The following is a 24629-nucleotide window of genomic DNA, read 5'->3' on the forward strand; positions in this document are numbered from 1 at the left end:
AACCATGTCATTGTGTTGTATCAGGGAGTGCAGTGTGGGGGAAGGTCATCACCTTTTCACCCCAAGAACCTCTGCTGGCTCCCAGGGGAGCTGAGTATTCCTTGGGTTTGGTCCTTTAGATGCCAGGGCAGCTGGAGAGTGAGATCCAGAGCTGGCCAGAGGACAAGGCTGGCTGGTGCCTTCTCAGCCATTTCTAACTCGCAGAGAGCTGCGAGATCCCAATCCTGTGCGTTCCCCGTCCCTCTGCCGGGATGGAGGCTGGAGAGGTCCCGGCTGGCCTGCAATCAGCTGGGGAGGGGGGAGGGTTGGATATGTTTGGGGGCGGGGCAGGAGGCAGACACGGGACAGGCCTCTAGTGGGGGCCACTGCTGCCCTTGCCTTCCCCACCCCACAGTCCTCTTTAGTGGCAGGTGACCTATGACCATGATTTGGAGGCCGCTGACTGCTGCAGCCTATGGAGCAGGTTAGTAGAGAAAGACTTCAAACAGGCCTCAACAACCGCATTAACATTAGCAACAGGGCGGAGACCAGAAAGGCACGTCTGGTGCAGCAGCAAATGCCAGCCTGGCAAATAGCACAAAGGGACATGAGAGCTCGTTGTATCAAAGGAGCCCTCTGGGTGAACAGACGTCCTTACGCCCAGTCTGAACAGTCCCTGCCATTGTTTACATGACAGATGAAGAGAAAGATTAAGAGGGACACAACAGTCATAGGACTGGAACACAGACCACTAACAAAGAGAAGTCAAGACTTGTTGCAATAACTGCAGCCCTCAGGTCGACAGAATTGAACCTGGCCAGCCCCTCAACAGACACTGAGAGGCCACGTGAGCTTCGTGTGCTCGTCTGGAGATGGGGCTTTCTTGAAGATGAACGGGAAGGACTCTCTTCTATACCTCAAGCATAATTCTGAGAGCCAAGTGGGTGCAAGGAATGCAGAATCTTGAAGAGAAAGAAGCCCTATAAAAGGCAAAGCATCCACAGGAGGTCCAAAGCAGTTTCCTCCTCGCTCCTGGCCTGGAGCTTGGTTGCTGTTAGTGGCTTTAAAAAAAAAAAAAAGTACTTTAAAAGTTAAAGACTGTTTCTTTCTTTATATTGTATAGTCATTGTGAATAATTTTCTCTCCAAAGCCTGTTTAATCTTTCATGGGGTAGATTAAACCATAATTAATCTAATCATGTCTACTGTTTTTTTTGGGTTTTTTTGTGTGTGAATGCCATCTATAGAACCTTCTTTCATATAAAACCTTTTAACATGGATGTTCAGATGACATAGGGCATGGATATTTTTAAGGCCATTAATTTATGTTGCTTAACTACTTCCTCAAATTTTGTAGCAAAATGTTTCTAACTACAACATGAATGTCAATTTCACTGCCTTCTTATCTGCTGATCTGATAATCTTTTAATAGTCTGCCTTTGATTACCACTAAAAATTTGATGTCTTTGTTGAGCATTTTCCATGCTATTTTTCTTCTATAAGTTTTTTGGCTCATTTCCCATCTACATTAATTTATGCAACCTTAGTGCTTCACTTATTAGTCTGTGAATTCTTTAAATATTAAAATTATTTCTCCTGTGTTACACATATACTGACATTTATTCTTAATTTTCGATTTACATTTAATTTAGGTTGTATTTTATAAACTAAGCCATTAGTTTTTGATGTGGTACATCCAAAACTGTTCATCTGTTTGTGGTTTCACTGATTAATCTTAAACTTGGGCATCCCTCTTCTCTCTCCCATAGTGGCTCTCTTAGGTGGTTTTAGATATTTCCAGGAGTACCCAATACATTTTCAGAGAGTCTGCCAGGTCAAATATCACTTCTCAGTAAAATACTCAAAGTAATTAATGGATTTTAATATAACTTAGAACCAAAATTCACTGATGTATTTTCAGTTGCGACAAACTTTTAAGAAAGTATCACTGTTGAGTTGTGGCATATCAAAGAATAGCCACAGATATCTAAAAAGACTATTCAAATACTCTTTCCTTTTTTGGCTACCTGTCAGGATGAGGCTCAATGTTATTCATTTCCATCAATGAAAACAATATTTCACAATAGGCTGACTGCAGACACATCCACGGGAATTCAGATATCTTCTATTAAAGCAAGACATTAGATTTGCAAAAACATAAAAGTGATGCTATTCTTCTACCACTTTTTGTTTTAGAAACTGTTTCTTAAAACCACACTATTAATTTAACATGTAATAGGTTTCTTATTCTTTTTAAATGAAATACTAAATAAATACTTTAACAAAGTATCCTTTGGTTTCTAATACAGTAAATATGGATAGCTATAACTCACATAGACAAACGCTCTTTGGAATCTTTAATACTTTAAAAAAGCATAAAGGGATTCCAAGACCAAAAGTTTGAGAACCACTATATTAAAAAAAAATTACCCAGTTGTAGCTAGTCATTCCGAGCCATACAGTAGTCTCTACCCTCTTCACTAACTTATAATGATTCATTTATTTTGTTAAATTCTTACATACAAGGGATTTTGTCTCTTTCTAATCCAGGGTTCGGGAACCTTTTTGGTTGACAGAGCCATGAACGCCACATATTTTAAAATGTAATTTCATGAGAGCCATACGACAACCCGTGTACATTACGCATTATCCAATAAAAATTTGTTGTTGTCCCAGAGGACAGCTGTGATTGGCTCCAGCCACCTGCAACCATGAACATGAGCGGTAGGAAATGAATGGATTGTAATACATGAGAATGTTTTATATTTTTAACGTTATTATTTTTTTTTATTAAAGATCTGTCTGTGAGCCAGATGCAGCCATCAAAAGAGCCACATCTGGCTCGCAAGCCATAGGTTCCCGTCCCGTTCTAATCTATCCAATCTGTTCTGTTGATCTGAACATCTTGTCTAACACCAGTAACATGCCATTTTAATTATTGTAGCTCTGTAACATGTTTAAGTACTTTGAAAACATAATTAATATACTTTATTCATATTCCTCAACACTTCCTTGTTTATTCTCTCTTCGGCATTCTTGCAGATTAACTTTCTGCTAAAAATATAAAACCCTGAAGACGGAGTACAGGTAGAAGTTTAAGAGTTTTCAGAAGGTGGCATAATGAAGAAAAAGCAGAAATGGAGTCGAAGAAAGCAGATAGTGTTTGTTCATTTTGATTTATCCCAGAAAAGAGAGAAATGACTACAGGAGCAAAAATAAGCAATGATACCCTGTCCAGATGGCACTGGGGCAGAGCAGTGGGGGAATACTTCTAGTATTCATAGCGAGAAACCTGGACCAGCTGTCCGACGGGAGAGAAAATATGAATGAGCTTGGGCCACTACTCAACACAGATGATCCCAGACGAAATATAGTTTCCTATGATCCAAATTCCTAGGAACACATTAGTATGTTTAGCAAAGACATTACTCCAAAATATATTTGGAAAACACATAAAGCTTTAAATAGCCAAGTTGCTTCTACTAAGAAAATAATTAGTAACGTGCATCAAGGTTTAGCTATAAGGATGTTCATCTCTGCACTGTTTATAATAGTGAAAAAATGGAAGCCACATACATAGTCAAGAATTGGGAACTCTGTCCATATATTAGATTATGATGCTACAATTCAAAATGCTGTAGATGTCCTTTACTGATATAGAAAATTATTTGTATGTATTACTATTATATTGTATGTATTATATTATATGTATTTGTATGTATTACTATTATACTATTATATTATTTTATAATACAAATTATATAATGTATTACTATTATTATTATTTGTGAAAGAGATATGAGAAGTGTCAATTCATAGCTGTGGCACTTTAGTTGTTCATTGATTGCTTTTCATACGTGTCTTGAGTGAGGGGCGCTAGCCGAGCCAGTGACCCTGTGCTCAAGCCAGTGACCTTGGGCTTCAAGCCAGCAACCGGTGGACCCAAGCCAGCGACCAGAGGATCATGATGATGATCCCATGCTCAAGTTGGTGACCCTAGGCTCAAGCTACTGAGCCCACACTCACACTGGATGAGCCCCCACTCAAACTGGCAACCTTAGGGTTTCAAACTTGAAACCTCAGCATCCCAGGTCGACACTCTATCCACTATGCCACCACCGGTCAGGCTGTGATCTATTATTAAGTAAAATAAAAGGAGGTTATAAAAAAATTAGCATAGTATGACCCCAACTGAATTTTTAAAATGCAAACACTATAGGAAAAAAATCTGAAATTATAATAATACCAAAGTGTTCACAGTAATTATCTCTGACTTGTGAAATTTTAAGCAATTTTTAATTTCTTCTTTCAGCTCCTTTTTACGGTCTCCTTTTGTCTAATTATCAGGTATGAGTTACATAATAGAAAGAAAACTCTGTGCAAGCTATTATTTATAAAGTTAAGGTCTCATCGACACGGAGAAACTCGCAGTGATTAGCTGGATCTCCTATGAGGAAAGGCTATGTTTATAAAAGAAACAGTAAGTGCAGGAAACATTGTACCTTTCACGAATATGAAAAGATATTGTGAAAAATAATGAAAGGAAGTGTTGGGACATTCCTGGAAGATGGCGGGCCAGCACAGGTTTCCGGGGTTGCGCCCCCCACCAAGATGGCCATCACCAGCCGTGAGGGCCTGGGAGGACTCTGAGTGGACAGGAGCCCCAGGCCCTCTGGGGAGAAAGTGTGAGTGAGTGTTAGGAAGTGGACATACGAGACTGTTAATTTTTAAAAATAATTGCTTGATTTGTTTTGGATATCCATTATTTCTAATTAAAAAATAATTAGGGGGATCCCATAGATGTTGGTCATTATAAAATAGTTCAGCTTTGTAAGAGGATTGTATGTTGTGGATTATAACTGTGTTTATACCCTTGGACCAGTAATCCACCAGTAAAACATAATTCAAGGATGATCGTTAAAAAAGAGAAAATGTACTCTGCACAAAGACGTAAATAATTACCACATTAAAATAACCACAAAGGAAAACAATCTAAATTCTGAGAGCCAGGAAATAATTAAATGTTTAAACTATTATCTCAACGGACTATTATGTGGCAACTGAAATAAATATGAAAAATCTCTAGATGCATGAAAAGTAAAAAGCAATGTTAAAAACTTCTTTAAGTGATATATTTACACTATGAGCAGACATATTTCTCTACTGCTATCATACAAAAAGAATGATGAGTAGTTGTTACAGTACAGTTATGGGCTTGTAGGGGTTGTGTATATACGAGTATGAATGGGCATGTGTTGGAACACGGATGTTTCTTTTGGTAAAGTTGTTGAAATAGTAAAATTATTATTATTATTATTTTTGAGAGAGAGAGGTAGAGGGAGAAAGGCAGGAACATTGAGCTACTCCCATATGTGCCCTGTCTGGGGAATCGAACCAGCAACCTCTGTGCTCCGGGACAACGCTCCAACCAACCAAGCTAACTGGCCAGGGCTTATTATTATTATTATTATTATTATTATTATTTGATTGATTTTTAGAGAGGGGGGAGGGGGAAGGAAAACTTTCATTTGTGGTTCTACTCAGTCGTGTGTTCATTGGTTGCTTCCTGTGTGTGCCCTGACCAGGAATCGAACCTGCAAACCCTGTCATTTTGGGACGATGCTCTTAACTGACTGAGCTAACCGGCTAGGTCCTAAAATTAATTTTGAAAAACTATGTGAAGCTAACTGCCCCAACAATCCTGACAAGTATATGAGGTTACAAGTTCTCCCAAGAGCTACTCACTTAAGGCAACCAGTGAGTTGCTGGTCAAGAGACAAGAAATTTTATGTTGAAAACAAACACATTTATGTCAGTACTTTATGGTACAATAAAAGTATAAGAAAGGAGGAAATCAACTGAGTCATCTTCAAGGATCCTAAAATGAAAGATAAAATGAACTAAGCAGGACACTAACATCTACCCCATGGGGAGCTCCTTCTGCTGAAAGGGAGATGAGGGGTTACAGAAGTTAGGCTCCAGGGGCTTATACAGTGAAAGCTGAAGGGAAAGAAAGGTGATGATTACAGAACCAGGAGGACAAAGCAGTTTTTAGTTGAAGGAAGTACTGGGGTATCAGTAAAATTAACACAATAAAGACGAATGAGCAGCCTAAGACTATCAAAGGTCGAGAGAGCTGGAGCCAGAAGGAACACAATTTCAGAAGAAGTGCGTGACATTGGTGGGAAAGTGGTGAGAGATTAAAAGTGTCTGGTTTGTGTCTATTTGTGTAACAAGTTAAAAATTTCTTATTATAAAATTGTCCTTGGCCCTGGCCGGTTGGCTCAGCGGTAGAGCGTCGGCCTGACGCGTGGGGGACCCGGGTTCGATTCCCGGCAAAGGCACATAGGAGAAGCACCCATTGGCTTCTCCACCCTCCTCCTCTCTGTCTCTCTCTTCCCCTCCCGCAGCCAAGGCTCCATTGGAGCGGGGATGGCCCGGGCGCTGGGGATGGCTCCTTGGCCTCTGCCCCAGGGGCTAGAGTGGCTCTGGTTGCAGCAGAGCGTCGCCCCGGAGGGGCAGAGCATTGCCCCCTGGTGGGCAGAGCGTCACCTCTGGTGGGCGTGCCGGGTGGATCCCGGTCGGGCGCATGCGGGAGTCTGTCTGACTGTCTCTCCCCGTTTCCATCTTCAGAAAAATACACACACAAAAAAAATTGTCCTGTGCTGATCTCAGATATTTAGCTAATGAACCAGCACAGCTAGGTGGAGATCTGAAGAGAAGGGTCCAGGCTGCTGTGTCCGCGGCAGGAAGGGCAACTGGTGACGGATACACAGAGGGGATGTGTTGAAACCATGGAAACCACACCAAAACTCATACCAGAGAGAAAATATGCAAAAGTGAGGGGTAAAAGGTTACAAGGATTTAGATATGAAGATGCTTGTGGGCTTTTCTCTTCCGGGTTCGGTCCGGGCATGGTGCATAGAGATGTCGTGGAGACTTGAAGGACAGCGAGAGCAAGCAAGGGTCAAAGGCCTGAAGAATGAGACCAGGGAGAGAGAAGGAAAGAAAGAGAACAGCACTACGGAGGAAAAGTAGGGAGCTATACAGCCGGCTTTTTCTTTACTGTGTTTCATAAGGAAACACAAGTGGCATGAAGGAAGAAGAAAAATGGAGGAGGAAGGAGGGAAGAGGAGAGAAAGAAATCTTGAGTGTTTATGATGAGGGGACAGGACCAGCATAAAACACCTTTTAAGAGACTGTCATAGTATGTAAACCAGACAAGAGAGTACAAAACAGAAAGTCAAGAGAACTACAGACCAATTTCTCTCATAAACTTAGATGCAAAAAATCCTCAACAAAATATCAGCAAAATAAATCTAACAATGTACAGAAAAAATTATACACCATGATCCAATGAGATTTATTTCAGGCGTGAGGCCGGTTCAACACTCAAAACTCAGCCAGTGTAACCCACCACATCAACAGGTGAAGGCAGAGCATGTGATTACAGCAGTTGGTAGGAAAAAGCACTAGCAAAATCCAATACCCATTCAAGATAACATTCTCAGCAAATCAGAACAGAGGGAAGTTTCCTCACCATGATAAGGAGCATCTCTCAAAACCAACAGCTAACATTATACTTAACAGTGAAAGATGAAATGTTTTCTCATTCAGATCAAAAACAAGGCAAGAATATCTGCTGTCAGGACAATTTGTCACCACAGTGCTGGAAGTTAGAGCCGGTGCGATAATGCGAGAAGAAGGGAATAAAGGCATAACAGATAAAAAAGGAAGAAACTGAAATATTATCTCCATAGAAACTCCCAGTGAATCCACAAAAACCCTCCTGGGGCCAGTAAGTGAGTTTAGCAAAGTTGCAGATACAAAGTCAATACACAAAAACCAACTGTATTTCCACAAACAAGTAATATACGATTGAGAATGAAAACTTTAAAACTACATTATACCATTTACAAAAGCTCCAAAATAACTGAAATATTTAGGTATAAATCTAACAAAACATGTAGAGAATCTGTACGCTTAAAATAACAATCAAGATACCTACCGACAGATAAATAATGATTTTGTAATTCAAGTAATTACTGGCCAGAGTATAAATGAGACTATAATACAAATAATACAGGAGTAAGAAAAAATAGGTTTACAGTTATTTATAAAAAAAATACAATAATACATAATACAAAAATAAACTCATGTTTCCCATTCTTATAACTGTAAACCTACTTTTAACCACCCTGTATAATATAGTCATGTTTTTATTTACATATTTATAAATATTTATAACATCAAAATATAAATAAAATTTCAGTAAAAATTATAGTAATATTTGAGTAATAAACAAATTGTTCTTAATTGTACCAAGTTGTTTGACTATTTCCTCTCAAAGCATACTCTTTTATACTCAGTTTAAAGTAATTAAGAGTTTGATTTAAAAGCAAAAACTATTAAAAATCCCACTAAGACTAAATGCTATCATTTTTGTAAGATCAGTTGAACAAACAACGTCTCCTCTGAATTCAGCGATTTTTTTTTGGTCTCTTTTGTGTTCTACTACTATAAAACTTTCCTGGTTTGAATACAGGCATTCTCAAGCTGGGCATAAAAAAAGCCAACAAGAGTAGATGTCTGACTTAATGCCATCTTGCCCTGGCTGGGTACCTCAGTTGGTTAGAGCATCTTTCCAATACGCCAAGGTTGTGGCTTCAATCCCTTGGCAGGGCAGATATAAGAATCAACTAATGAATGCATAAATAAGTGGAACAATTGTTTCTCTCTCTCTCTCTCTAAAATCAATCAATAAAAAAAATTGTTTTTAAAAACTAATGTGATCTTTCAGGCTCTAAGTCAAATCATTCTGAAAAAAATATTTTGTTCTGCCTGATTGACTCAGCAAACACTGAACTGAGATTCTGCTGTGTACACATACCTTTCACGGTAAGGGTCTCTCCTTAACTCAACTGCTGATTGCTAATCCCAGTTGATATTATCCATGAGATTACTGCTATCTGTTTCTATAACCTGCAGTTACAAATACAACCTGTGGTTGTAACCTGTCTTCCACACATGAATTCCTCAACCTATGGCAGCTGCTCAGGAATACTTGGCTGATTCAGCAGAGAAGATATTATCTATTCCGCTTGCTTGGTTGAAATAGGATTATACTAATTACGATACAGAAGCATATAGCCAAAATAATTATTAAAAGATTATATTACAGCTAAAATCTTCACCAGTGAACAAATACTTACATTAACAAAATGTTGCTGTACAACTCTTATAAGTAACCTATTCCATGATCATTTAGTGCTTACTGGAACCTAAGGAATTATCTAATAATAGCTGGGTGAAATAAGTATCTTTTCTTCCTAGAAGGATTATTTGAAAACAAATCAAAGCTCACCAAAATTTTAACTGGTTTCAGGACTTTTCTAGTAATGGCACCCGGGGCTCTTAAACGAATGGTTTCCAAAATACACCATTTAATTAGAGGGAGTTTCTTCAAGTCATCCTCAGATACTTTAATTTTATCTTTACCTGTAAAAAGAATTAAAAAAGAAAGAGGACTTAGGCCAGAAAAGGATTTTAGGTATGCTCATAAACACAGGTTAGACACTATCTCTGACAGCTAAGGGTAATATTGCTATTACTCTTTGCTTACTAAATTTAGTAATTTATTGCCTTTTTTTTCTTCTTACCAAGATAAATGTCTAACATAAAAAAACTAAGCCAATGTTGATTACTGCATGGTGATGAATTAGTATCCAACTTCGGTTCTCACAGTCCTACGCACCTATCAAATGACTTAAGGTAGCCCCTGTCAAGAAGGTGTTTAATTTTCACTTGTTTCATTCCTTCTTGTCCAAATTCTCATTCCACTTATGGAAACAGTATTGTACAAGGTACAAAGTATAAGATCTGGGAAGCCCCTGGTGTACTACTTCTATCTCATTTTTGCTGGTTCATTCTGTTTTTGCTTTGTTTTTTTAATTATACATTTCAGAAGTTCCTCCAAAAAGCTATTAGGAAAGGGGTGCTGACGCACACAAATTTCATCCAGTATGACAACTTCTCTAAGCACAGGTGCATCAAATGCGTCTAATGGAACACGTGTAGCTTAGCTGATATTTAGAGTGAAGGCAACTGAAGAAGGACCGGGCCCAATCAGTTTATGACCCGAAATACGGTCAGGGCCTTCAGTTAAGTGAGACAGATTAGTTAAAGGTGGCATTTCAAGTGAAATGTTTTCATTTTGAAAATTAAAACAACTCAGCTTTCAATCTGGTTTTGGCAGTCTTTGCTTAATAAAAGTCAACAACATTGTCAGTTTACTTAGGTCAGCCTTCATATTTGCTTCCCAGCTGCACTGGGGGATGATGGGTGAGAACGGAATGTAGGGTTCTCTATCTCTCCGAGATTCTGGACGAGACTGGTTCTCAAAGCGAGCCAATTCTGGGAAACCCTCTCTGCCAGTACCCCTGCAACTCCTGGGGAGTCAGAAGCAGATGTCTTTGGTTAGTGGGGTCTGGGAACCAGGGTGTCTGCACTCTGGTTCTACTAATCCCCAGAGGTGTGTCTATCCAGGGGTACCCAAGCTTTTTACACAGAGGGCCAGTTCACTGTCCCTCAGACCGTTGGAGGGCCGCCACATACAGTGCTCCTCTCACTGACCACCAATGAAAGAGGTGGCCCTTCCGGAAGTGCGGTGGGGGGCCGGATAAATGGCCTCAGGGGGCTGCATGCGGCCCGCGGGCCGTAGTTTGGGGACGCCTGGTATACACTCCATTAAAGAGCACAGGTAAGGACCAGGAGCTGAGTTAGGCTCTTCCAGGGTTACCACAATGAAGGCATGTCTGCAACATACTCAGTCTAGTAGGAGATAAGAGACAAGCTCAGAGCTAACTGGCCCACCACACGGGCAAGGAAACTGTTCTGTGAGATGTAAAATACTCTGATAGTTAAAAGCAGGGATGGCTCATATCCAACTACAGGTAAAGCAAAATGTTCTAGGAATACCTTTCCCTAAAGCTACAAATATACTTAGTTCCTTGTATCAGCAGAATTCAGTAAATACATACTGAATTAACAAATGGCCCAACTTCAACATGGGGAGATGAATAAGTGATTTTCTAGGCAGACAACAGAGGAACAGCAAGGCCCTGAAAAAGTTTCGACTCTAGTAATATTACATGAAGTTTCTGACCTCCTTTTAGAAAAAAAAAAAGAGAGATTTTATTAAGATTTCTTATTAGAGTAATTGAATTATACAGTCCAAAAAAATGTTTTGTGTTATATAAGATAGAAAAAATCACCCTTTTTTGCATTGAAAATAACATTTAAAAATCTATTATGGCCTATCTGAGAGAAGTAGGCTACACTCAGAGAACAAATGTTTTGATAGACTATTTTCAGTTTCTCAAAACCCAATGTAATGTGGGAAAAATAAGGTTGTATTCTTGGACTAGACAAAGAAAAAGAAAAGAAAATATGCCAAGTTCTCAAACAACATTTTCAGGTTACAGACCTTTCTTATTATAACTCTCAGAAAAGGCTCTGTACTCATACTGTGCATATTTCAACGCACATCTGTGGTTTGTTCTCCCAGCATTTTGACTCTAAAATTAGAAGGCTCTGCTTGGAAGAATGCCAAGGTAATCATCAAATGGGCTAAAGACTAAAGTCAACCAGGACCAGTGCAGAAGACATCCCGGGAAGAAATGATGGGTGATTTGGGGTAAAATCCACAGGCTCTCATTTATCTCTTGGCATAAACACAATAAAAGTCAAACCAAATCTTAGATAAACTAAACCAAATAAAAGATAATTCGTGTATTCATAAATAGCAAAAAAATATTTCTAAAATATTGCGTGTGGTTTTGGAATTCCACATGCATGATGAGATACATGTTATAACATAAATTATATTTGTTGAGAATATATAATAGATTGAAATTCTATTATTTCACCCATTTATTCACTCATTAGGAATTGGCTTCATATATATCTTTTATGCACTAGCCCACACATAGGTGCCATAAGAGACAGGAAGAGAATATTACTAATTTATTGAGCATCTAATGTCACAAATGCTTTGGACCACGTCATCTATTTCTCATAACTACCTGTCAGCTATCAAGCCTCACAGAGGTTAAGGTGTTGGAGGAGACAAGCTTGCAACTGTCAGAGCAGTCTTCATTCAGCCATGTCTGTCTGCACTGAGAACCCTTACCCTTGCTCACTGTGGCCCATCACTTTTCCTAAGAGGAGAGAGGAATGAGAAAGGTACAGCCGTTGCCTTAAAGGAGCTTGGGTACAAAATCATACCTAGATATAAGTAACCATAATGTAAGTTTCGTAAGAGAGGATTCCAGTGTCAGTGGTGTTGATCTCCTCTGCCGAGGGCAGAATTTCAGCTAAGCCTGGGAGGATGAGTGAGACTCACCCAGGCAGAAAGAAAAGTCACTTAAATACCAAAATCAATTGTGAAAATACAATCTCTTGGACTTAAAAACAAAAGAAAAACAAATCAAGATAGAATCACCAAAGTCAGTCCTTTTTTGAGAGATGGCTCCTCTCGTACCTTCCTATTTAAGCCCTCTCTGCTTACACACACATACACACACATGCTGATGAACACACATGCACACCCAGAAAATAAATACATAATATACAAAATACAAAAATTCTGTTTGTATCATCTTTGGGTAATGTTATGTTACATAAAGATTTAACTAACACTTTTGGGGAAATAATCCATGTTCTGACTGAAAAGAAAGAGAAAGGCAGGTACTTGTGAGTCGTGCAGACCTTCTGTGATACATTCATTCGAAGGGGACTGAATCAGTGGGTGAGGGTGCAGAGTGGGTGAAGGGGACTGAATCAGTGGGTGAGGGTGCAGAGTGGGTCTGAACCCCGAGGAGCCTGCGCTGCCCCACAGATGACAGACAGATGCATATGCCACCAAGGGACACATGGAAGGATAAAGAAAAGCAAGTAATAAATCCCACTGAAATTTAAACAGTGCGTCCAACACATCTCTCCTCTTTCTTTACTTTTGAAAGCATGGCTTCTAGGCTCTGCTTGTTTTCTGTGCTGGGAGTTAAGCTTCCTTTCACAGGAGGCTGCCTTTTCATATTCATAGACCAGCTTGTTTAAAATATTCCAAGTCAAGGGGTGTGCGAAAGGTCACACTACACATACAGGAGAAGGAATCTGGGCTCTACATGCACAACACAGAGGTTGAAAAATAAAGAACTGATGCAATAACCTTGAGCAATGATTCCTACTAAAAATTTGGTACAGAAACTTGCTTCCAAAATTTTATAATAATTTATTTTAAAAGTAAAAGTCAAATAATAGAAGTCAGTGTTCCCAATAAATTACATTTAACAAGTTAGTGTTTACTTTAGACTCTTAGGGAAATTACGTAATAGCTTTGAAAAAAGACAGCATGTCTATGACTTCTACTCAAAAATAACGAAGCAAGGACAGCAATGGCTGACAGAGAGCGAGGGCAAGAAACCAGTGTCCTGGCGTATTTTCTTAACCACAGACCTCAGCATAGACTTATGAGCAAAATCAGTTTTTAGAGAACAGAAACAAAGCTAAAGAGAAATAGTAAATAAAACATTTATAGTCTTCCACAGGGGAAGAAAAGCAGTATCTTGTATTCTTTCCTTCACTTCAGGAATTTTAAGAACTGCAATATTTTAAGTAATGTTCAAAAATTCAATTTTAAAAACTTATACCTCTATTTTATTCCAGGGACATAGTCTTATATTTACAAAGTTGCTCTTTCCTTTTCAGAAGAATCCTATCTTCACTGGGAAAGGTTTGCACATCTCAGAAAGAGAGAATAAAAGTGGATTAAATGTCCTGAAACACATAATATCATTTACAACAGGCTTTATGTCTCAAAAGGGCCTGTAACAGTTATTTATATGTAGTGAGAATATGCTGGTTACAGATTTCTAGACATTTTTCAGTGAGATGAAAATTTGTTTGTTGACTTGTTTCCCAAATGGGGAAAGCAGTAAATCCCTTTCTACAACTGTTCTTTTAAATTTGAAAAGAAATATTGTGAAACTGATCTTTGATTACTGGAAGGAAAAATTAAGTTTAAACTTTGTATAAAGACTCCAACGTTGAAGATGGGAATCTCCAAACATGTATTTCCCTCGATTCCTGAGGACTAAGAGATAGTGAGAGAAAGCCTAGGACAGGGTAGACCAGAACTGAGAAACAAAAAGCAGAAATAGAAGGAGAGATGACAAAAGAATTAGAAAGGAAATAAGGTTACAGAGCTAAATTGGTCAAGCAAGCTGCAAATTTGAGGGACTTAATTATTCTACACAATAGGATAAAGGTTCTTCCTAATGTGAAAAGATAGGTCTTGGGGCTGGACCTTCCCCACTGATACCAGTAAGACACAGACTCGAAAGATTCTAAAGATTCTAAGAAATGGAGAGGCTGTTGGAGAACAGGCTGATGGTACCAGAGGGCTGGGGGCTGGGAGGGTGGATGAAAAAGGGGAAGAGATTAAGAGGTACAAATTAGTAGTTATAAAATAGTCACGAGAATGTAAAGTACGGTAGAGGGAAGAGAGTCAATAATATTGTAATAACTACATACAGTATATATGGTGCCAGGCAGGTACTGGAAATATCAGGAGAAACACTTTGTATAGCTTGTCTAACCACTCTGCTGTGTACCTGGAACTAATAACAAGTATCGAATGTAAACTATAACTGAAAAAAATAAAAATTTAAAAAAGTACTTGTTTAGGGATTTGTTTTACACTTGAGCTGAATCGTGTTATCCATCTCTAATAATTAAAGGAAAAATAAATTAATAAACCATCATTTAAAAAAAGGAAGAGGCTGTTTTGGATTGAAGGAGGGAGGGAGGGAGTGACGGCAGGGTCTAGGCAGCCGGGGCGGGGGCAGGAATAAAGCCGAGCTTCCCATGAAGGAGGTCCTCCAACCTCCAGTCCTTCTTCCTCCCTCTTCCCCTCCCCCTGCCTCCTTGCCCCTTCCACCTCCCTCCAGCAGAAAGCCCAGACCCTTCTGCTACAGCAGGGGGTGACTCTGGATTTATGGCATCTGGAGAGATAGAATGGGAGTTTATTGGGCACCTAAAGTAGAGCATATATATATATAATTTTTTAACAAGAGGGAGGATGAGAGGGAGTGAGTGAGAAAGACAGAGAGAATGAAAAGATAATGAATTAATTAAAGAGTAGAAAGGATCCCTGGAGGTGAGTTAAGTCCTGCTGCCTCCTTCAGGTATTTCACAGGGCGACAGGAGGAGGGGCCTCAGGCAAGCTCAGGGGTGAGAACATGTTTGCAGAAGAGAAGCTATGCCCCCCCTTCTCAGAAGCACAAGGCCTGCAACTACCCTACCAAGCAAACTGTGAGCTTATTGTGCTGAGACCCTTAAAAAAATCAAGTTAAAAAGCGATACTCAGTGTTATCTCCAAAATGTTTCTTTCACAGAGAAAAGATATAGACTCTTTGGGGTTTTTTATCACACAATATGAACCTCATTGTTGTTCACGTACATTATTGTACAGCTTCCATGAGACAAAATTCTGTGAGAAAGGTATTAAGTTAAATTTATAGCAAATTCAGGAGAGAGAAGATGAGAGGTGATGAAAGATGATGATGTACATGGTAGCCTATGAAGTTCAATGCTTTCTTGTTCACCACTGTTCCCTATGAATTCTCTACAGAGGCTCCTCAATGGCTGCAAGTGTCTCGAATATAAATTTATGGCAAATGTTGATAGTTTAGGAACTTTTGCCTCAAGAATTTTAAACAGAATGGAAAAGTTATTTTTCTCCTTTAATTATTTTTAGCTTTGAAAGAACAGATTGTGAACCTGCTTTTCGTGGGCAAATGGGCAATGAGTAAGGGCTGTGTGGACCCATAGTTGTTCTCTGAACCAGCTGCTCTCTCTTTGGTTCATAGCAGCGTTGTAATCAGTTTTAACGCCTGGCAGGGCAAATCTGGCCTTACTAGTTTATATTTCTAACAACTCTGATGTCCAATCACATTTACCCTTCAAAAAATATTTAAGTCACAGTTATTCTCCCTAAAAAAAAACACTGGAATCTCATAATTAATTATATGTATTAATTTTAAAAGATTTGGCATTTAAATTGGTGCCAAATTAGGTTGTTTATTTAGGTTGTTTTAAGATATGTTTTTATAAAATGTTATAATTCCTCCTTATAGGTGGTACCCCAACCCAATTTCTTTATGCAAGAGAAATACCAACTAGAGGGACAGGAAGGACAGATATAAATGGGAAGGAAGGTTAACAGGCAGCCTAAGGTATTGTGGTGGGTGAGGACTGGGGAAAAGAAAGAGTAAGCCAAGAGCTTGTCCATGGGCCCTGGCTGTGAGCGCTGGGGTTAGGGATCTTAGCTGCAGGCTGGAAGCCCACATCTCCTTCAATCCTCCCCTCCGACCTCCAGCTTCTGCCAAATACGTTAGTCATTTCTGAGCTTCCAACTCTGGTCAGAACCAGAGTTCTTTTCCAGGGGTGGATACAGTTTTTGGCATCTGAAGGACGGACTTAGCACAAGATTTTATCTCTTGGTAAGGAAGTGTTCCAGGCTCCAGGCCCATTCTTCCATGGCTGAGCTGGGGTTGGAAGACTGCACACGAGCTTGCCTTTCCCAGCAACAGGGATACGTGTCTTTGATAATCAAGAGCCCACACAGCCTGGGCAGGGCTTACCACCTTGTGTGGGAATCTTTCCCCTTGTTTCCGGCACAGTGAGTGCTCTTTGTCTCTGCAGCATATGGTCCCTGTCCAGTTCCACTGTTTTATCTGTTCTTCAGGCTACCAGAAGAAGAATTCTTTTTAAACAAAATAGCTTTCCTCTGTCCCTAACTCCACTGGAGTGCCCTTGGCGCTGCTACTTGATCTCTTTCCGCAATATTCGGTTCAACGTGCAGTGCAAAGGGCCAAGAATCTATCACAGACACAACTCTGGCCACCAGCCGCTGAGCCCTGGCAGGCACAGGGCAGTAATGACAGTAAGCGTCCCCACTTAGCTGGGGGGACCTAGGTCTCTGTTCCGCTGTAACAGAGGCTGCCAAAAATGTTGTCACTGGTTGGAAAGATGGCACTAGGACACATCCAAGTAGATACAAGCTGCATGCAAGTTATGATATGGGTAAGACATAACTATAAAGCCTCAAGAATAAATCCAAATGTTCAAATGCAATGAAGTAAAATTAATGAACAAATTAAAATAATGCAAACAACATGGAATTTGCCTAGAACATCAGCATAGGAACTGAACGTCACTTATCTGCTAATATCTGTCTTGGTTTATAATTATGAACAGGGATAGAATCTTTTCTCATACTAGCCTATGAGTCAATGTCACCACGTAATAGCGTCTGGCCACTTGACAGTGTGGGCATGTGCCCAGGTAGGACGGCTGCTGGATCAGAACACAGTGGTATCAAAAACATGACTGGTTGATTCTGGATAAATGATCTCTTTTACCTAAAGTCACACAATTAATAAATAATGGGACTGAAACTCATGAATGAAATATCTGACTCTTATGCAATGAAAGTTTTGTAATGTACTTTTAATGATGCACAAATCGTGTAAGACATAAATCAATTCTATGCAGGTGCATTTCTATGACCTAACCCGATTCACTGTAAATTAACAGAAAAAGTTAATTATTCTTTAAATATGTGCACAATAAAACTGCATGGCAAATAATAATAATAATAATAATAATAATAATAATAAAGGTGTGCTGTGTATGCTACCTTTTATTAAAAAAGAATAAATGGACTGGACTAACGGCAACTGGTTAAAAAGTCCAAGTACATTTCTGTTTGTTTTCTCTTTGTATTTAAGATAGAATGGCCTTCTGCTGGTGGCCAGATACAGTGAGAATCCTGAGTTAGAAAAGAACATTGCTTTAAAATACTATCTAAACAGGACCCATATGGTAATACCTGTGAGTACTTCAGGTCAGCTGTCCATAAATCTGACTATTTATGCTGTGTTGATTAACTTTTATGATCTAGTAATCCTATAGTAGTTATCTTGAAAAAGCAAAGTTCAGTGAAGCAAAAAATGCAATACAATAATATGTGATTATTTTTAACTACAAAAGAAAAGTAAACCATAATGGTAGTTTAATGGACTGCTACTTAAAACAAATTAAAATGTTAATACTTAAATAAATAAAATTGAATGTCATAATATATAGCTTAATGTAAAACAAAAATGAGTAACTTAATTTTTTTCTTCACCTCTGTGAAAATAGTAATGCTCACTATATTAAAAAATACATAAAACCCTTTAGAGAAGAGGAAGAGATTAAGGGAAAAAACCTCTCTTTCTTTATCAAAACATACAAAACAAAGACTGGTGGAGCTATCAGTGACTGGATTTTTAAGAAAACAGAATAAAGATGACATCTGTCTTTGGATGGACCACACAGGTGTTTCAGTGAATTACTGCACTGTTTATTAATAAACATAGTTCATGCAAGTACATGTTCCATGAGAAAAGTGAGGCGCTCTAGCTGTATTTCCTCTGCTGTCATGGAATTTGCAAGCAAGGGGTCACCTCACCTGGGGGTAAAACAGGGATCTATGTATACACAGATGTATAGAAATAAAGGTACACAGTTATGTTTATAAAATGTCCCTGTATTTATAAAAATGTAAATAGTAATGTAATTAATATATTATTTCTTATTCTCACATATATGTAGAAATACACATTGTCTATATACCTTGAGATTTGTCATTTTTGGCTACGCAGTATCTGAACCCTGTTTCTACAGTAGCTTGCCGACTGCCATGGAGCAGAAAAACGCCAGGTTTTGCTTTCCTGGCCTCCCTGAAGCTAGGACACTATTTTCAGGATTGGCCTGAAAATAAGACTTCACCAATCAGCACTACCAATCCAGACTCTGAATCAAGCGTTAGTGATACAAAGAAATGGAGGCTGAGAACAATGTTCCCTGGGAGTCTTTGCAGGATGAAGTTTCTGGGGACCTGGTGTCACTCAGCGTCAGGGGCCAGTGGCCGCGTGCATGGCTTTCATGGCAGTGCTGTGCCCGACTCCCCAGGTCTGCTGCCTGATTCTAGGGCATTACTTCAGGGCACATGCCCTCCGAGCCTGGTTGTCCAGCCCTGCTGCAAGTTCTGTGAGCTCCCTAACCAACGCTTACTACACGGAGCCTTAACTCAATCAGCTGCAGTTCGGTTCTGCTGCTGCCTCGAGGAAGCCATGCACAGAAACACAGAGGAAACAATGAGGAGAAACAGCAGAGTGACAAAGTCCAGCTACTGGGAAAACGAACAGAGCCACAGGAGGTGAGGGGCACGACCACCAATGGGGTGGTCAGAGGGAGTGGGCGAGAAGACACAGCTACCCAGGTTTTCCGCTGAGACAGATGTGCAGTGGGCTTTTTACATTTGAAACATCTGTGGGGACAGAGATCAGGTAAAATGGAAGTCTGGAAGAGCTGGTCCCCGTGGCGATGGAAACTAGCAAGGACTAGGGCATATGCATGTCAAGAGAGGAAGGGGGAAGTCTCAGTGGGGAGAGAAGCCAAGACATCTTCTCTTGTAGATTCTCTCGAAATCAGGTTATTTAGAAATAGGCTCACATTCTTCTCTGGAAAAAATGCCACAGAAATGCCACTAATGGCGATGGTCTCCGAGCACTCTGTAAGAACACAGTGCGGGAGGTGAGTGCATGGGACCCAACCCGCTCTGTGTCTACATATCTGCTCGTCTGGCTCCTCATCTCACCTGGCCGGGAAGGCTGACCTAAGTACTGAAGGCCGCCACCCACGTCCCCACTCTCGCCATTCCTCACCCTCCCTACTCTGTTCTCTTTCTTTTTTTTTTTTTTTTACATAGCATTTATAACCATTTAGAACTTCTGGAGTTTATTTATGTATCACATTTATTGTTAATTGTCTCCCTACCAGAATGTGAGTACCCAAAGAGAGGTAACCTTTAGATTTTTTTTTTTTTACATCTCAAACTCCTGAATCACTTCCTGACACACAATAGAGGGTCAATAATGAATGAATGAATGAATGTGGTGTGGGGGATTAAAAAGGCAGAGGGTGGCAGAGAGACTGCTGAGATGACAGATGCATTCAAGGCCACACGAAGGCTTCAGATTTTATTGTGAGTGAGGTGTGAAGCCACTGGAGACTGCTGCTCTAAGATCTGACAGATGCGGGGACAAAAGCAGTGTAGGAAGAGAGGCCGGTCCCACCGAGGGGCTGATGACGGACAGAACACGGTGCCCGCAGCCATTGGAGGGGCTGGGATCCACCTGTTGAGGTGGCGTGGGTCAGAAGACACAGGCGGGCAGTAAGTTAAGAGGATTCCACACAGAAACCTTAAATCAGATCTCTTTGGTGGTGTTTATCCTCAGTCATCGTTATTTTGTTTCGGTAAATTTTATTGTCCTGACTGTTACACTGTAGTGTTTTTAGATGTTATAAAAATGGCAATCATGTTCTGTAAATCAAAAATGAGGAGCATATATTTTAGAAAAAAATATTTTTTCTAATTAGTAAATTTACTTACATGCAAAATCTCATAAAGGTATCCAGATGAACTCATATTTAGTGTTACAAATGTAACACATCACAGGAAGAAAATAAAGAGTGGTTTAGAGAGCAGGCAAATGTCTGCGTTAGGTAGATCGGGACTCTGCGGCCAAAGGTGGGCCAGAACACAATGGCCACGGTACCCGGCTCGGCATATGGACAGAAACACTTTCTGAGCACACATGTCATGTAACCAGAGCTGTGGTTTAGGAAGCTTAGTGTGGAAGCAGCTTGAAATGGAATTAAGCTGGAAATTGGATCTAAGCATCTTACTTCAGACATTCCGAATAAAATCTGACAAGATTTGTTCATTTGTATTATCAACTCTAGAACCAGACAAACTTTGGTTCACATCCTAGTTCTACCATTTACTAGCTGTGCAGTCTTGAGTCAATTACCTAATTGGTACTTCACTTCCCTCCTGTTTAAAATGAGGGTAAATAGTATCATTTAGAAGGGATGATCCAAAGATTGAGTCCCTACGGAAAGCACTTAGATAGAACAGGGTCTGGTACACAGTGAGCGCTGTGTGGGCACCAGCTATTCTTGCTGCTATGATTTCTGTCCTCTAGGATATCATTAGACAGAAGGGGCCTCATGCTATATTTCAGCTGTTCTGCAGCCCCTTTACAAGATAGTGCACTTATATAAAAGTCATTTCCTTACTGCTGTAAATATTCAAAAACACCATTATTATTTCAAAAAACAGTGGCAAATATTTAAAAGAGAACACTCGAAATCATAATAATTACTGATCTCACGATATAGGAAGATTATAAACCTTCATACATCTGATACAGTTGTATCAGTTTGGTCTCAGTTAAGATTTACAAAACAGGCACTGGGCTATCTACTTTACATTTGCTTTATCCTCCTAGTAATCCCACGAGATGCGCATTCTTATTTTGCCATTTGGTAATTTGAATAAGGATATACCATTAACCAGTCTCAGACTGGGTCTAAACCCAGGAAATCTGATCTCAGTTCTTGCACTGTGTTTCTGAGGTTATGACTGGCTATGTAATAATGTCATCATTTAAAAATTTAAAAACTGTACCCCCAAACTCTGTAACAAAGCAAAATACTCTTTATCAGAATCTCTACGACATGATAACGTAGACTGTGCCCAAGATCAAGGGATAAAATAAAACATTAGGCATGAAAATGCTTTACAGAATTCAAAACCCCGGGGAAGTGCTAGCAGTCATTACCGCTCATATGAATTCTTAGGCTCAAAACTACTTCAGTGTCTCAAATTACGAATCAAATATTGACGGAGACTAGGTTCTGCTAACTCAAAACTTAAATGTAGAAAATTGCCAAAAACTTCTTTACATAAAACACTCATTTCCTAAAAACTGTCTAATGGGATGGGTAACAGACCCGCAAATGAAGGCGAGACCAAGACATTCATCCCTTAAAAATATATTCTCATATTTGTTCATAAAATTCATTCAGGAAATAATTGTTGAGTAATTTTTTTGTTGTTGTTTTCTAGGCAGCTTATAGAGATGAAGACACACATTGTCCCTATTGTTGGCAAGATTATGTCCCGGTGAGAGAGGCAGAGGATAAATAAATTTACTAATAAATAATCATTTCTATGAAGGAAATAAGGAGTAAGATGAGCCAGAGAATCAATAAGGGCAGAGGAGGATCGTGTCCTTAAGCAGGGCAAGTCTGAAAGTCCTGTGTGAGGAAATGACACTGGAGCTATCTCATGAACAAGAACACGGGGAAGGTTCCAGGCACAGAAAACCGACAGGATTCACCAGCAGCACACACCTCCTAAGAAACATGCAAACATTCCTTCCTCCCTCCTGACATCCTCAGGATACTCCCTCCTCTGACTTATTGCCATGCAAAGGCACTTCCGGGCTTCCTTGAGAGTGTCTGCACCACACCGCCCCCATCCTGACGGCCCTGGTATTTCACACAACGCACCCGACATAGTGGGCACCTTAAAGATCTCTGAGGGCCAAGTCACGGGACAGATGGATGAAGGGTTAATCCACGTGAATCTGGAAGGTCTGAGAAAAGGAATTTTAAAACGTATGGTTTAGGGCAGGGGTTCCCAAACTTTTTACACAGGGGGCCAGTTCACTGTCCCTCAGACCGTTGGAGGGCCGGACTATAAAAAAAAAACTATGAACAAATCCCTATGCACACTGCACATATCTTATTTTAAAGTAAAAAAACAAAACGGGAACAAATACAATATTTAAAATAAAGAACAAGTAAATTTAAATCAACAAACTGACCAGTATTTCCATGGGAACTATGCTCCTCTCACTGACCACCAATGAAAGCCTCGCCCCTTCTGGAAGTGCGGCGGGGGCCGGATAAATGGCCTTAGGGGGCCCCATGCGGCCCGCGGGCCGTAGTTTGGGGACCCCTGGTTTAGGGTGATGGCAGCAAAAAGGACAGGGTAAGAACTCCAAAAACTCCCTCTTTAAAACCAACGAAAAATCTGGTATAAAAATTGTCAGAATCAACATTTTTGGAACCCTGGAAATTAACCAAAGGCCTGAAGCAATTCACAGAACGCTTATCCAATAAAAATGGCTGAATCTTGGTAAAAACAAAATAAAACAAAAAAAACCCAGCAAGCCTGATGACATTTCCACTTGCCCTATTGCCACCCCCTCTCTATAGCTCCACAGTCACCTTGGGCACCGGCAGTCCGCAGTCACACTGCAGTCAGGAGCCCAGCAGCCACCAGAGCAGGCAGAACAGGGCTGGAACTAGTCCAAAAGCGCATTCCTAGAACACTCACATTATTTGACCTGTCTGGCAGTTACCTGGAAAATCTCGCTTGCAAGACTGTCTTGATCTACCTGACTTGGTGCTCCCTGATGGAAAAAAGTCTTTTCCTCATCAAAGGTGTTGGTTGAAAAGTTTTAAAAATAATTGTTTAATTTGGCAGCTACCTGAGGCAATAGGTAAGAGTTGGGGCAAACAACAAGTAAACCCAAAATAATAAAATTAAAAAGCTAGAAAATGAGATGTCCTAAAGAGTTTGAAGAACTCCAATGTATTCCTGGAAATATGAAAGGCCACGCACTTGTGGAGGACTGAACAAATGCCCAGGGATTACTCTTGCCCAGAAATGACCTGAGAAGGCCGCCGTGTCTCACCAGCGGCTGACTCTGAGGCTCTGTGCAAGCAGGAAGTGAAGTTAAGGCGGACTTGTCCATTGCCTGGCCGAATGTTGAAGACAGGTCTCGAATGCACACAGAATCCCATGGCAAAGAATGGGAGACCCGCGGGTTCCCAGTGTAATAAAATCCCTGTACAAGTATTAGTTGACCACTAGACTAACAAGCAGACACATAAGTGACCACATATGATAAAGAATATAAGCTTTACAGAATTCATTTTGAAAAGTCACTGAACAAATAACAAGAACAAGGAGCAATAACACTAAACCCTGAGAAGAGAGGAGGACCTGATTCCCAGAGCTGCCGCATTGTAATATTAGAAATATCCAGTTTGCCGCAAAAATTATAGGACATGCAATGAGAAATATGAAATGACATAAAACAAAAAAATATAGACCATACACAGAGAAAAAAGCAATCAATAGAAACTATCTCTGAGGAAACCCAGATGTTGGGCTTACTAAAAATGACCTTAGATATTTTAAATATATTCAAAGAACTAAAGAAATCATGTTCAAGGATCAAGTAGAAAATATCAATAGAGATAGAAATTATAAATGATAAATAGTAGGATTTAAAAAATAAAATAAAATAGACTGGCCTATGGTGGGGCAGTGAATAAAGTATCCACCTGGAACACGGAGGTTGCCGGTTCAAAGCCCTGGGCTTGCCCAATCATGGTACATATGACAAGCAATCAATGAAAAACTAAAAAAACCGGAAGCAATGATGAGTTGATACCTCTCTCTCTCTTTCTATAAAATCAATAAGTGAAATCTTAAAAAACAAAAAGAAAATAGAATATTAATAGGAAAAATTAAATCAAACAAAATATAAAACCCCAAAGGTAGTTCTTCGTAAACATTGTTGGCAACCCTTTAGTTACACTGAGCAAGGGGAGAAG

At 39.8% G+C, this 24629-nt stretch overlaps 1 protein-coding gene across 2 annotated transcripts in view; it reads right to left on the reverse strand.

Moving 5' to 3' along the window:
• Positions 1-24629, reverse strand: part of CYP39A1 (cytochrome P450 family 39 subfamily A member 1) — a 77471-nt gene that overhangs the window by 24071 nt on the left and 28771 nt on the right. For both annotated transcript variants that reach the window (XM_066251900.1, XM_066251893.1), the window contains one exon: positions 9343-9476. In XM_066251900.1, the coding sequence (XP_066107997.1) occupies positions 9343-9476 (134 nt within the window). The remainder of the gene's footprint in view (positions 1-9342; positions 9477-24629) is intronic.

The sequence above is a fragment of the Saccopteryx bilineata genome, chromosome 1 (genome assembly GCF_036850765.1).
Source record: "Saccopteryx bilineata isolate mSacBil1 chromosome 1, mSacBil1_pri_phased_curated, whole genome shotgun sequence".
In the NCBI taxonomy this organism is placed as follows: Eukaryota; Metazoa; Chordata; class Mammalia; order Chiroptera; family Emballonuridae; genus Saccopteryx; species Saccopteryx bilineata.